The 13,944-nt window shown below is 34.1% G+C and overlaps 1 protein-coding gene across 1 annotated transcript in view; it reads right to left on the reverse strand.

The window, feature by feature from the left end:
* Positions 1–1,122: 1,122 nt before the first annotated feature.
* Mcm7 (minichromosome maintenance 7) overlaps positions 1,123–13,944 on the reverse strand; it is a 37,337-nt gene continuing 24,515 nt past the window's right edge. The window contains exons 12-15 of the mRNA XM_089647467.1: positions 13,320–13,431; positions 12,705–12,806; positions 11,394–11,514; positions 1,123–1,418 (exon numbers count right to left, since the gene is read on the reverse strand). Of these exons, the coding sequence (XP_089503593.1) occupies positions 1,338–1,418; positions 11,394–11,514; positions 12,705–12,806; positions 13,320–13,431 (416 nt within the window). The 3' untranslated portion in view covers positions 1,123–1,337. The remainder of the gene's footprint in view (positions 1,419–11,393; positions 11,515–12,704; positions 12,807–13,319; positions 13,432–13,944) is intronic.

Raw genomic sequence — 13,944 nt, forward strand, 5'->3', positions numbered from 1 at the left:
CAGCTAACTCCTGGTACAAATGGCCAGATTGAGGCGCTCGCAGTGTTTTAAAAAATACATACAAAAACGTATTTTCATCCGTTTGCAAATCTGTGCACACGGGGGATTTGAGCGCCGCGCGGCGGCCATACTTTATACTTGGAGAGATTAAAATCGCTCTCCTTGATAATATTCATTGCATTGTATTTGTAAGTAATATTTTTAAATGATTTTTATAGATTTTATAGTCTTCAGTAAGATATTATAAATTAATTTTAGCCATTACAATTTAGATAGTGCTGCACACGAACGCACTATGCGACCAGCCGCCACTGGAGATGACATGGGGTAGCCCGCGCGCTCACCTGATTTGAGCATTTGCTACTACTTCCAGTGAGGCTACCTGAAGGAAAATGTTTTTAAACACTGGCCTCACACGTTGGAAGAACTGAATGATCGAATTCGGAATCTTTCTCTCTAACCTCATTTCTGTTAGTTGCGCTGTTTTTTTTTAATAGCCTTTTAAAACTTTGTTTTGCTGCATCCTGTACATATATCCTGTGTATATTTGTGTTGTGTTAGGGGTGGGAGGGTGTCAGCTATGGTCTGTTTTTTAAGAATTCCTCCGTATTTGTCTTTGGAAATAAGGGAAACCATAGAATACTCTTTTCAGGAGGAAACAGCCGTTTGTTAGCATGAAACAAGGCAGCATGTCCGGGATGAGGGGGAATTAATAGAATACAAAGGTGGCAATTTTTACGACTGGGGAACTAGATCAGGATGGATAATCTTTTTATTTTTTTGCTGCAGAAGACGATACATTAAAAATGGTTAACTCTAAAAAAACTGTTACATAAAAATGAAGGTATTTTAATGATAAAGTACCGTATTTTTATGTGATGACTCCACTAGCCTCAATTACCGGGAGTCACTGGGATTATGGCATCCCCAATATGGGGAATGCTGTGAGACAGTAGGGGGAGGGGAAGAGGAATGTTAGGAAATACCTGGCTTTTTCGATCTGATCGCTAAACATCGCCGAAGCCAAGTCAAGCAATGTTTCGGTTCTGAAAGGTGGAAAATTACAGCAAAAAAATAAATTCATATTTAAACAATTTTATTACAAAACAAACAACAGTGTTACACATTCAATACAAAGAGAAGTTTGACACAAATGAGTTTCATCAGTTTTATATATTTCACAAAAAATTGGGGCAAAATAATCTAGTGAGATTTCTGAGGGAATTTGCGGCATAAAATTAAGTTTATTAAGTTTACTGATTTATCATAAACTTATTTTAATATTTAATAATTAAGATATAACATTAAAAATCAGGTAAAGAAGTAGGATGCACATTTTATATGAAGGTAATTTTGGTTCGGGCTTGGTTGACTTGCCAGACGTTAAGTTCTTCATACTCTTCTATGCAGGAATCAACCTAAACAGAAATAAAATTATGGTTTAGATATTGTCTATGATTTATATAATGTCTGTGGATAGTGTTGTAGACATTGGAATAGTACAGCGGTATGTTTTGGTTGGGAGCCAGTGAGACTATCTCATCCGTATTTGGGATAAGTTGTGAGGCCTGTGCTGAGTACCTGGCTATTCATCCCATGGTTTTTAAATAAGAATTAAAACCGCAAACATATATATTTTTTATTTAGCTAAGTCATCCGAAAGAAAAAGAAACGGGCTCGCGGAGGACACACAATGGAATCCACGTTCCAACACTCAACTTCACAATGTTCTACGTGAATTGGCGTAACATGTGCCAGTTTGGTATCTGGTCTTCAGGTGATCAGGGCAATCTTCATTGAACATTTCAGCGGAATAGCACTCATTTCAGTCATATTGTGTGGTGTCTTCCCCAAATTCGTATACTCTACTTGTTTCGTCATGCTATTGGTTCCCGTTAGCTTTTATTTTGTTCCCGCCAGGATTCAAACATTTAATTTTTGAATCTGCACAATGTGCATTCAATCACCACCTGTGACAAGTGTATGAGTCTAAAAGTTCTTCTGGCTTTATCACATGATGATTCGACGAGATCGGCAACGTAACAACTATATCGGCAACGACAATACAGTTCGACGTAAACGCTGTGGAGAAACATTATAATCTTAAGTGTCGATTGCCGAGAGATGTTATTAGTGTTTTAATGTGCCTTGTAACCTTAAATCTCTCTTCTTATCAGCAGAGTGTGGGCCCCACTTAAATCAACACATCAAGATAACCAAAGCTGCTGGTGAGCAGTGTTGCCAATTCAGCTCCTTTAGAGCTAGATCTGGCTCTAAATCGACGTCGTCAGCTCCAAAAAAAGTCATTTAGCTTCTTAGCTCGTTTTTCAGATTTTTCAGCTCTTATTCATGTGAAATAATATTAAAAAAAAATTATATTTGCAATAATATTCCAAAATAACGAGGACTTCCCAAAAAAAGAGATTCCCCGAACTCCTGCACAAGTAAACAGTTACTAAAAATAGCGCCGATTACACGCACACTTCGGAGCGACCGAGTCCCGCGACACTTCAGGCCGCCGCACAGTGGTTCCAAATACCCCAAAACTTGGAAACAATTCACAGGACGGATTTACAGGAAATAAAAGGTGATATTATTTTTTGGTATGGGTAAAAAAAATAAAAATATTCGGTTTTAGTAAGTTTTACTGTGATTTCTGCATTTTATTGACAAAAATATAAAATTTAAAATGATAAAATTAAATTAAAAATATAAAAGTCCACATCCTTGGAAAATACAGGCCCAGTAATGTTTAATTTTTCTTTTTTAACATTCTGATGCAGACGATGAACAATCATCATCATCATCATGGGTGTTAAAAATACTTGAAGAATGAATATTCGGAGGAATTATTAAGTCGTAAACTTCCTTAGGAAAACGATTTAACTGTTTTTTTGGGAGTTTCCTGTAACTAGTTATGACAGTGTCAGGTGTTACTAACATTAAATTAAAAATATCCTCATTACATTTCTCTCAAGAACATTTTCGAGAATAGTTTTTGCGATATTTTTTAAAATCTTTGTTCCGAGCTTCCTGAGCCTCTTCTGATAATTGGCCAATCGGCAGCAATGCATTCGATATTACGTCTGGCCCGTGGATTAATAACTTATGCACAGTAGGGGGCATATAATACCACGGATACAATTTAACGAAATACTTAGCAGTATCAAGAGAAAACTTCCTTAAATTGTCAATATTAATATCATAACCACTTGATATTGTTACTAAAATGACATGCATTCTTTCTATAATTTTTTTATCTACGCCTGTGATCTCTGATGCCAAATCTGCGTTGCGGAAAAATCACCTGGCTGTATTGCCGTCATTGGAATTTCCAAAACCAGGCTTAGGCTGATCGACTATTAACCCCATTCGATTTTTGAATTCCTTTTGTAAATTAGCTTTATGTTTCGCCACAATTTCCTTGTCTTGATTTCGGGCTTGCCATTTTTTTATTGGAAGTTTATAACCCACATGCAAAAGACATTCGAACAGTCTAATCCAACAGTGTAACACTGACAAACCAAACTCTAAGGTTGAAGGATTATGACATGTGGTCTTGTTAACATTTTATTTATAGAATTAAACTCTTTAGAACTGGCACCACAAATGTAGCAACGTTGTGTAGAAGCTGTATCTGTCAAGGCGTTACAAATTTTCCCATCAACCATTGTTAAGATGAGTTCATGCGACACCATTATAATTTTTACATCAAGTGCCACGGGTGAACTCGTAAGATTTTTTAATTGCGCACTTATTCTGTTCTTTTCAGCAATCGCAAGTTGTGTCGACTGTTTGGCAAAGTTTATCTTAATTGGGCGGCAATATCTGGTGGACGATGGGCGAGGATTCTGCCACACAACGTTTGTATTGTCAGAGTTCCCGCATACTAAACGTATGGGTACGATTGAAGATATAAAAACGCTTGAATCATCCGCATCCGCTTGCGTCCCAATGAACATCTGTTTGTAAGAACTATGCCCTGAACTGCCATCAAAGCCCCACTTTGAAATCAACCGCAAATTATTTGATTGTTTACTTTTTAAACCACAAATGATTTCTTTTTGCACATTGATCACACATTCAGAAGTGTGATTCAAAAGAGCTTGAACAGTTACTTCTGCAGATGTAGCAGTGATTGTTATGTCTTCTTTTTTTGGATAGCACGCTTTTTTTGCTTCAAGTACTATATTGTATGGTGGAAACCTTTCAGGATCTTTGGATCTTATAACACTGTACTGGTGCTTTGTAAGCTTGGCTTCCACCATGGTTGAGAGGGCTTCCTCCCCAGACATCCGTCTAGAGTGAGTATCTTCGAATACCTCGTACGCTTGTCTGTACTTAGATGCACGCCTAGGTGAACGAATGATGTCTTCTAATAATTTTGATGCAATCGGTTGTCCAGAAGCTCTCAAATTCATTTTTGTTGCAAACGCCAAATGAGAAAGAGGTGAATTTTTCCAGAGATCTTTAGTTTTTAAGCGTTTGGATCGGTCAGAACTCTGTTCAAATTGTATTTCCGGGCGACCCATATGGGCGACATGTTGTTTCCCATATAATGTAAAACTGATAGGCGTCTCAAGCCATCTTTTATTTTGCATCACAAATTTAGCCTTAATTCGACGAGCAATTATCCATCTTGTTTTAAAGCGAAATTTGAAGCCCGCGATCTTTTTACCGAGTTTATCCAACCCTTCTTTAGGGCAATTGGTGAGGTTTATAAGTTTTTTTTTCAAATATAAAAATCGTCTGTCCATCTGTTGGCACTTTGAATTCATCAGTATGTCAAATAACTCCCTTTGTCTCAGGAACAAATCCCTTGAAACCGAACCTGTGACAAAAATAATATTTATGAAGCACAAAAATTTAATAGTAAGTAAATTATGGAAAAATTACTGGACCGAAAAGGGGCATAAAAGTAGCAAGATTTTTTTTCTTAATATGATTCTAAAATAGTTTAGCTACAAAAGTGTATCAGCACTTTTACGAAATTCTAGGAAATATGTAACTATAACCTTAACTGTTTAAGAATTTATCGTATTTTTTTTCAAATTTCACCAGATATTTTTAAAAAATATATCGCAAATTTGTCACATTAGAAAATGAAAAAAAAAAATTCCGTATTTAGTACATACCTGAAGGTATTGGATCCATGTTGAAAAAAATATGCCAGCAAGCGTTATACAAAGTTATCACTCCCTATATATATATATATTTTTTTTTTTATATACAGTCAAACTTGGTTATAACGATCACGGAAATAGCGAGGTCATGGTTATAATGAGCAATTATAAAATGATATTTTAATTCGTGCTTGTTTTCATACAATCGTATGCTGTTATAACGAGGTTTCATAATTGATGTAACGTCCAAATATTTTTGTCAACACGATTTCTAAATAGGTAAATACATAATTGAGTTTGAAAAAAAAACCCGATTCTCGAAACCAGTCATAAACAAGACAAAAGGATGATCTCGGACTTCCCTTAAAATACCATTAGGGACGGATTATCCCAAGCTTTTATGACATTTAGCCTGAGTTGCCGCTCTACGAAACATTTCTATTCGGTAGGTACTATCGCGAACTATGTAAAAAGGGTCATATAAAACCTAAGTCATACGAATATTGGGGCTTCCAATTTGGTTCCCTTTTTACAACTTCTTTCGTTTTGCTACTCATTTTAAATTTGTGTCCGGTTTTCCCAATTTCGTTCGAAAATCAATAAATTTAATGTTATGTAGGATGAGTAGGTACCTACGTACACAGTTTATTAAAATCATATCTTTAGTGATTAGTCAGTCAGAAGTAAACCCTTCGATTACAACCATGTCTAACAAGAGGAAATGTCTCTCAATTCGCGATAAACTCCATATTATTCGGGAATTGGAACGCGGCGCAAAAAATGTCGAAGTGTGTAAAAAATTTTCTTTGTCATCTTCAACGGTTTCAACATTGTGGAAAAATAAGGATGTTTATTTATCTGCGTTGGAGAATAACATCACAGAAACTAAAAAATTTAGAAAGTGCGTGGTTCCTGACGTTGACGAAGCGTTACTAAAGTGGTTTAGTGTGCAAAGAAGTGCTGGATTTGCTATTGATGGGCCGATTTTGAAGGCGCAAGCGGAAAAATTCGCGAACCAATTCGGAAATGACAATTTTAAATGTAATAACGGTTGGCTTGATCGTTTTAAAAATCGGCATAACATTGTTTATTCAAAAATTAACGGTGAAGCTGCATCTGTGGATCCTGTAATATCAAGTGCGTGGGTTCAGAGTGTTTGGCCAGAGTTGAGAAAGGATTTCCGTGACCAGGACATTTATAATGCGGATGAGACAGGATTTTTTTATAACTTAACACCCACTAACACCTTTAAATTTAAAGGTGATAAATGCATTGGCGGGAAAAAGTCAAAAGTTCGTTTGACAGTGCTTGTGTGCGCCAATATGACCGGAACGGATAAACGAAAACTGTTTGTTATTGGGAAATCACTAAAACCGCGATGTTTTAAGAACAAAAAATTGCCTGTTGAGTACACAGCTAATAACAAAGCATGGATGACTTCTGAGATTTTCCGCAAATATATTTCCGACTGGAACAGGGAGCTTTTTAAGAAGAAGAGAAGCATTCTTCTTGTAGTGGATAACTGTCCTGCGCATCCAAAAATAGAAAATTTATCCAATATAAAACTTGTTTTTCTGCCGCCGAATACAACATCCATATTACAGCCAATGGACATGGGTGTAATAAACAGTCTGAAAAAATTTTATCAGAGGTTTGCGGTACTTCATCTTATTGGCCAGAGGGAGAAAAAGTTGAATGAGAATTTAACAATATTGGATGCGATCATTCTTTTAAATGATGCGTGGACTAATGTATCACTGAGTACAGTTGCCAATTGCTTTATAAAATCTTCATTGAAAACTAGAATTGATGATGTGCATGAAGAATACGACGAAGAAGACAACATGCCATTATCAGAGTGGCTAAGAACGAATAATATTAATGATTTTAATAATGACAATATCGCAGACTTTGTGCGTGTTGATGAGGGTTTATCGACATGTGGACTTCCAACGGATAGTGATATCGTAGAGTCTGTGTTGCATAAAGACAATGAAGGTGATGAAAGCAGCGACGATGATAATATGAGTACAGAACCGGAACAAATTACAATAGGGGAAGCTAGTGATATGATGGATAAATTAGTGAGTTTTTTCGGTAGCAGTGAACCAGATGATGAAACTTTTAATGCGTTAAGTGTTTTGAGGGGGAAAATAAGAAACATTAAAGTGAAAACATTAAAACAATCCTCGATAGTGAATTTTTTTAATACGATTTAGAGTAAAATAAAAACTTTTGTTTAATGTTAAGTGTTTGTACAATTTATTACATATAATAATTAGTGTAGTTGTAAGTTTAATCGTTGTATATTAGGGTAAGTACCTATATTACATATATTTAAAAAAAATTAACGCGTTTGATTTATAATGCATATGTATGTTTTGTGAGAGCTTTATACTATGTAGGTTTATGTATATAAATTCTTATAAACCTATTTTGGATATAACGAGTAATGGCTATAAGGAGCAAATTTAGTCGGTCCCCTCGTGCTCGTTATAACCAAGTTTGACTGTATTTTTATTTATTTTATAAAATTCAGTATAATGTTTAAATTTACATAGTAAGAACATATTTCAATAAAAATTAACATGTTTACCTTTACAAGAGTCTAAAACTCGTGTGTAAAGGGAAAATAATAAAAACTTAACATACATATGTAAATAGAAGAAAAAAAGAATCATAAAAACATATAAAGTGAAGAGATTTTAGTTTTTTTATACAATAATTTATAAAATAATATAGTGAGATATCATCGTCATTCTAATTCGTTAAATTATTTATTGTAGTGAAGTTAATTTTATTTTTAAATTTATTAAAGTCCGGTTCTAATCTCATCTCAGTCGTTAATTTATTAAACCATACCACTCCAGTGTACGTCTAATAGTGTTGTGCAAAACTGGTATGCATTAATGGAGTCCATAAGCGACCCATTGTATTTTGCCTATTGCTCTCGACACGAACCATGGCATGGTGTGACTTCTTATACAGATCTTTGTGGATTTGAAGTAGCGTATTTTTCGTATATGTATTTTTTAGTGATGGGACTTGAAAATCTTGGAAAAGTTGTAAGGTTGGGTAGTCTGATGGTTTTTTTATTAAAATTTTTATTAACAGCCTTTGAGTGATTTCCAGCGGTAAAAGTGATGATTTGTAAGCTCCCCCCCACGCAACGATACCATACTGTATTATTGAATGGGCTAGAGCGTAGTAAATATTTTTAAGAATTTTTAAGTTAAGTATATTTCTTAGACTAATAAATATGTAAATGAGTTTTTTTAATCTATTTTTGATATTGTTTATGTGAGTTTTCCACTTAAGTTGACTATCTATTATTACACCTAAATATTTAATTTCATTTTTATTTCCTATGGATAAACAGTCATTATTTTGGCAAGTAGATTTTTTTGATATGCATTTTTTTGAAGGTATTTTAATATTTAATGTAATAAAAGGGTTTATTTTGTTTATACTAAAAATTATATAATATTTTTTTTCAATATTTAATGTTAATAAGTTTTTATCAAACCATTCTTTTAACGTATTGATATCATTGTTAGCAATTATTTCAAGTTCATTCAATGAATTCGCTTGAAATATAATTGCAGTATCATCTGCATATGAAATGAGTTTTCCTGTTAATGGTAATTTAAAGATATTATTAACATATAATATGAATAGAAGAGGGCCCAATATGGTGCCTTGTGGTATTCCAAAGTCACTTGTGTTCGGTTCACTGAGAGTGTTATTTATTTTTACATATTGATTTCTAGAGTTCAGGAAACTTTCTATCCACATTTTGGCATTATCTATAATTCCTATTTTGTTAAGCTTGTAGAGTAATTTTTTGTGACTTATGCTGTCGAAGGCTTTCTTTAGGTCTATGAATATTGCAAGAGATTTTTTGCCTTTGTCTAGTGCTTGATGTATTTTTGTTGTTAAATCTATGATTGCGTCCTGTGTGCTTATTTTTTCGCGAAATCCAAATTGTTGGTCACTCAATATATTATTAGTTTCAATAAATTTTAGCAGTTGCTTTTTTGCTACCTTTTCAAAAATTTTTGAGATATTTGATAATACTGATATAGGTCGGTAGTTATTAATTTCTTTAGTATCACCTGATTTAAAAATCGGTGAAATAATAGTTTTTTTGTAAATAGATGGAAATATTCCTTTTTTAAGACTATTATTTATGATAAGTATGTGTAATAGGTTTTTTCAAAAAGTTAAGATTTTTTTTCAGAATTTCAACGGTTATCCCATCAAAACCTGGTACGGACTCAGTTTTTAGGTTTTGTATTATAACAACAGTTTCTTGTTCGGTTATCGTTTCGAATGTTTTTACCGTTTTATTTAATGAAGCTACTGGAATTCCTGATGTGGTGGTATTATCTATGTTGTTAGTTATTTCGTTTGCGAGATTTTTTCCGACATTTGAAAAAAAATTATTGAAAGCATTCGCACATAGTTTTGGGTTATCAGAAACTTGCATCATATTATTGTTAATGTGCAGCTTTAAAATGTCACTTGTCTTTCTTTTTTTTATCAATTATTTCATTTATTGTTTTCCAAATTTTTTTACCACTGTTACCTGAATTTAACATCTTTTGTTTGTAGAATTCTTCTTTGGTCATTTTAATTAGTGCCGTTAGTTTATTTCTGTATTTTTTAAAGTGTAAAATAATCGAATTATTTAGTGGGAATTAAATAATTTTTCTTTTTCTCTAATGGAAACCACTAGACCATGGGTAATCCATGGTTTAATTTTTTTGAATTTTTTTTTATATTTTTTTTTGTGTATTTCACAGCTTGAATCTTTTATATGCTTTTGTAAGGTGTCATGAAATTTTAAAGCACTTATATTTACATCTTCTGTGCAGAGTATAGATTCCCATGTTTCGTGAGACAGTTTTTCATGAAGTATTTGTTGGTTTATCGATATTTTAGGCATGTTAGATTTATTACTATTATTAATGTTTTGTTTTTCTATGTTAAGGTTAAGAATACATGTATGATGGTCCGTTATGTTGTTTCTCCATATTATTGTTTGAAGATTATCAATGTAGTTGGAATTACACCATATGTGATCAATACATAATGGTATTTGATTATTAAATTCTCTAGTATATTTATTAATACAGGGTTTAAAATTTAAAGCAGTCATCATGTTAATATAATTGTCCTTTTCAATAGTGTGATTATTTTCAGCAATGTTAATTTTAATATCGCCAATTAGAAAATTATTTGTACATTTATTATTTAAAATAATATTATTCAATTCTCCAATAAAAGTGGATATAACAGCTGAGTGTGTCCTATATATTGATATTATTTGTATAGGTAGTTTATTATTAATGCTCAGTCTTATGATAATACAGTTTGCATTAGTCATATTCGTTTCAGTAAAGAGTACGTCTTTAAATATGGTCTTCGTGTATATAACAATACCACTATTTTTGTTAATAATATATTGTATTATAAATGTTGCACTTTCACACAAACGTCTTGCCTGCTCGGGAAGCCGATCTTTACTGACGTGGTACGCAGCGACGAAACATTTTGCCGAGTTCGGTGGTGGGGGGAAAGATGCGCTAGGATGTGTCGTCAAGATATAGCAACAAAATTTAGTGGTCCCTGTAATTTGAAATTTTGAATTGTTTCCAATGCTCCCATACTGGTAAAACCACAGTGCGCCGCGCAGAAAAGTAAAGATTGATAGGTAGGATAAGATTTTTTAGAGGACTAGTCGCTGCCTAGCAAAAAAAAAAAATTATAAAAAAAAAACAATAAAAATATCCTGAAGACTTCGATATTATCAAAAATAATTGTGTTTTGAAAATTATAAAAACAAACAAGTGTATTGTTGAGTGTTTGTTATGAGTTGTTCAAAAGCAGCCAACAAGAAGGAGAAAAGGTAAGTTTTTTTTCTGTCAAAAATTCTGCAGTCCGCCCCCGAATTTTTCTTCTCTGAAATTCTCTAACAACCCCCCCTCCCACGCTTTATGTCACTTTCAAAATTTTAGCTCCTTTTTGGCTCTTTTTTGGGTTTCGCCTAGCTCTACTTTAAAATTCGAGTTGGCAACACTGCGTGGTGAGTACAATATGTTGAGTTGTAAATGTGTTTTGGTGTGGGGCATACAAATTGTATCGAGATCACAAGTTTCATTCGGCAGAGAGTAGGATTAATTTCCCTTTCTTTGACCCGTGAGTGACGCAAGCAACCGCGTCAACCTTACACTACTACCTCTGGTATAAAAGATCATAATATTTTACCTGGTCGGGTTTGAATCCCTTGTCGACGCATCGCTCCACAACTTCGCTGATCTTCACCAGTTTACTCGCTCCCGCCATCTCCCGGATGAGGGAGAAGATCTTGTCAGATGGGTTGACGGTACTAAAACAAAATTCACAAATAAATATAACCCAGCAAGTGTTCAATTAGTGAAAGCGGCGGATTATAGTGTACAAATTCAAAATATACTAAAAATAAAACAGGTTTTTCTTAAAAGAGCAAACAATCTTTTGTAAAAATTCAATTTTATATAAGTATAAGGACGGGTTGTTTCGGAGAATTTGAACAATTCATCAAATTTCAACATTCATTTCCGGGTTCTGTGAAAGTCCTATTCAAATTCTGTTATTATATAATTATAGGCTAGTTGCTTGACAGAACTGAAATAAAAACAGAACTTAAAAATATCTTTCACACAACTTGAAAATTAACTTTGAAATTTGAAGAATTGTTCAAGTTCGATTTAAGATTTTCACGGCCAAAAGTATTTTTGCTATTTGTTTTTGGGGTGTTATGCCGTATTGCGCTAACTCCTTCTTTATTATATTATAATATAAATAACACATCTGCCCTGATGATGGACACTGCAATGCTGTCCGAAACGTTGGCTAAAGAAGGAGTTAGCGCAACACGGCATAACACCCCAAAAACAAATAGCAAAAATTGTTCAAGTTCTCCGAAACAACCCGTCCTAAGTTGTCATGTTTACGCTTGCAAGAAGACTCTATTTTGTTAAAATTAAAACATGGCAGAAAAAAACAAACAGAAACATAAGAATAAACAGAGGACTAACTGAAGTGTTCCAAAACAACAATAATGAACACTAGTGACTGGAAAATTGTCAGCAAGAATAATCTAGACGGCGCAATAGTAACTGAGTGTGTTAGAGTAAGATAACCCAACCCGTCTGCGCATAAAGCTTGGCTCGAGTGTAGGCACGCAGCAGACTACTGAATCGGTGAATTATAGAGCTTAATTTTATGCTTTCAACTAAAGAAACTAACAACGGATTACTGAGAGAGTACTGTATTTAAAAACTTTTTACTTCTTCAAAGACCAGCAAAATTTGTTTTGAAAAGAGTTTAAATTGGTAGAATCTTTGAGAAATAAATCGAGATTTTTTTATATGGACACCGTACACTAGTCAGACTGCCCGGGGTCAGTGGGATTATGTCATCCCCCTTCGTGGTATGTTGTGAGGCTGAAGGGATGGGAAGGGAAGATGAAGGATGGGGTTTGGGAGTTGTTGATTTTCACCTGTATGGGGAAGATGATTATTTTGTTTAACTTACCGCTGGGCGTGAGGATCATCAACGTGCATTAGGGACTGCTTTGACATCTCCATGAGTCTGATGGCTTCTGAAACATCTTCCTTTTCGACAACGTCGGATAACCTGAAAACAATTAATAATTTCAGAGTGTAAAAAAATATTTTTAGAAAAACACCCATTCAAAATTCAACCCTACCAAACTTCATTAAATGGTAATTTCAAAGCTCCATAGCTTACAATGAAAGATGTTGCGAATTGATTTATTAATTTGAGTCAGAAAATTCTGTGTAAATGTCGTAATAGTAAGATTCGTTGCTACTGCAGTAATTTCAATTATTTTTCAGCCTTCATAAAAATCAAAAGTGGAACCTAAAGTTTTATTAGCACAAACTATGCTTTTTTACATTTTTCAAAGCATTAAGGTCAAAATCGCTTCGCAAACTATTTTAACAAAGATAATATTAGAATGCTCGCATGTTCTCCGTAGACCCATCGGCAGTCCACTGGTTAATACTTGATAATATTCTGAGTTGTCATGGAACCAGAATGGAATGGTTTGTGAGGCTGTGGAGGGGAAGGATCTGGGGAAGGGGAAGGTGGGGAAGATAGAGGTAATGATGAGGTAGGGATACATACCTCAGTCGGGCCAGCGCTGTGGACAGACGCAGGATGGCGAGCAGGTTCCTGGCAGAAGTGAAGGTCATGTCTCTGGAGTTACGAGCTTCCTTCCTCAACTCCACATATGAAGCTAGAAATGGGATAAGAAATAAACACAACATAACATTTATCTCAGATCTCAAAACATATTGGGAACCACACCACAAAATGTATATACATATTTGTAATTTTTTTTAAAATTAAAAATATATAAAACAAACTCGTATTCGAATGCAAAGTTGTGTCAAAATTTCAAAGCAAAAGTTTCAGAGATTTAATATTATATAACAGATTAACTTTTATCCAGTTTCACTGGAATTTTCTTTTCGGAAATTGAATAAAAAGTTTTAAACATTCTGTATACAAGCAATGCATCTGTGAGTACTGTGTTTGTGTCGATTCTGGCTGCGATACTTAATGAAATAGCATTTGAAAAATTGCACTCTGACGTGTCCAAATTAAACACATAATGGGGCTGACAGATTACGCTATACGCATCATGGCTTGGCCTATTTTATAATATCGTTCACCATACAATCCCAATGGAAATGTACGGCGAGCAATATGCTGAAATAGGCCAATCCACAGGATATTGAGTGGTGTG

Source organism: Hesperophylax consimilis, chromosome 26 (genome assembly GCF_061612785.1).
Source record: "Hesperophylax consimilis isolate HC1 chromosome 26, BYU_Hcon_1.0, whole genome shotgun sequence".
NCBI lineage: Eukaryota > Metazoa > Arthropoda > Insecta > Trichoptera > Limnephilidae > Hesperophylax > Hesperophylax consimilis.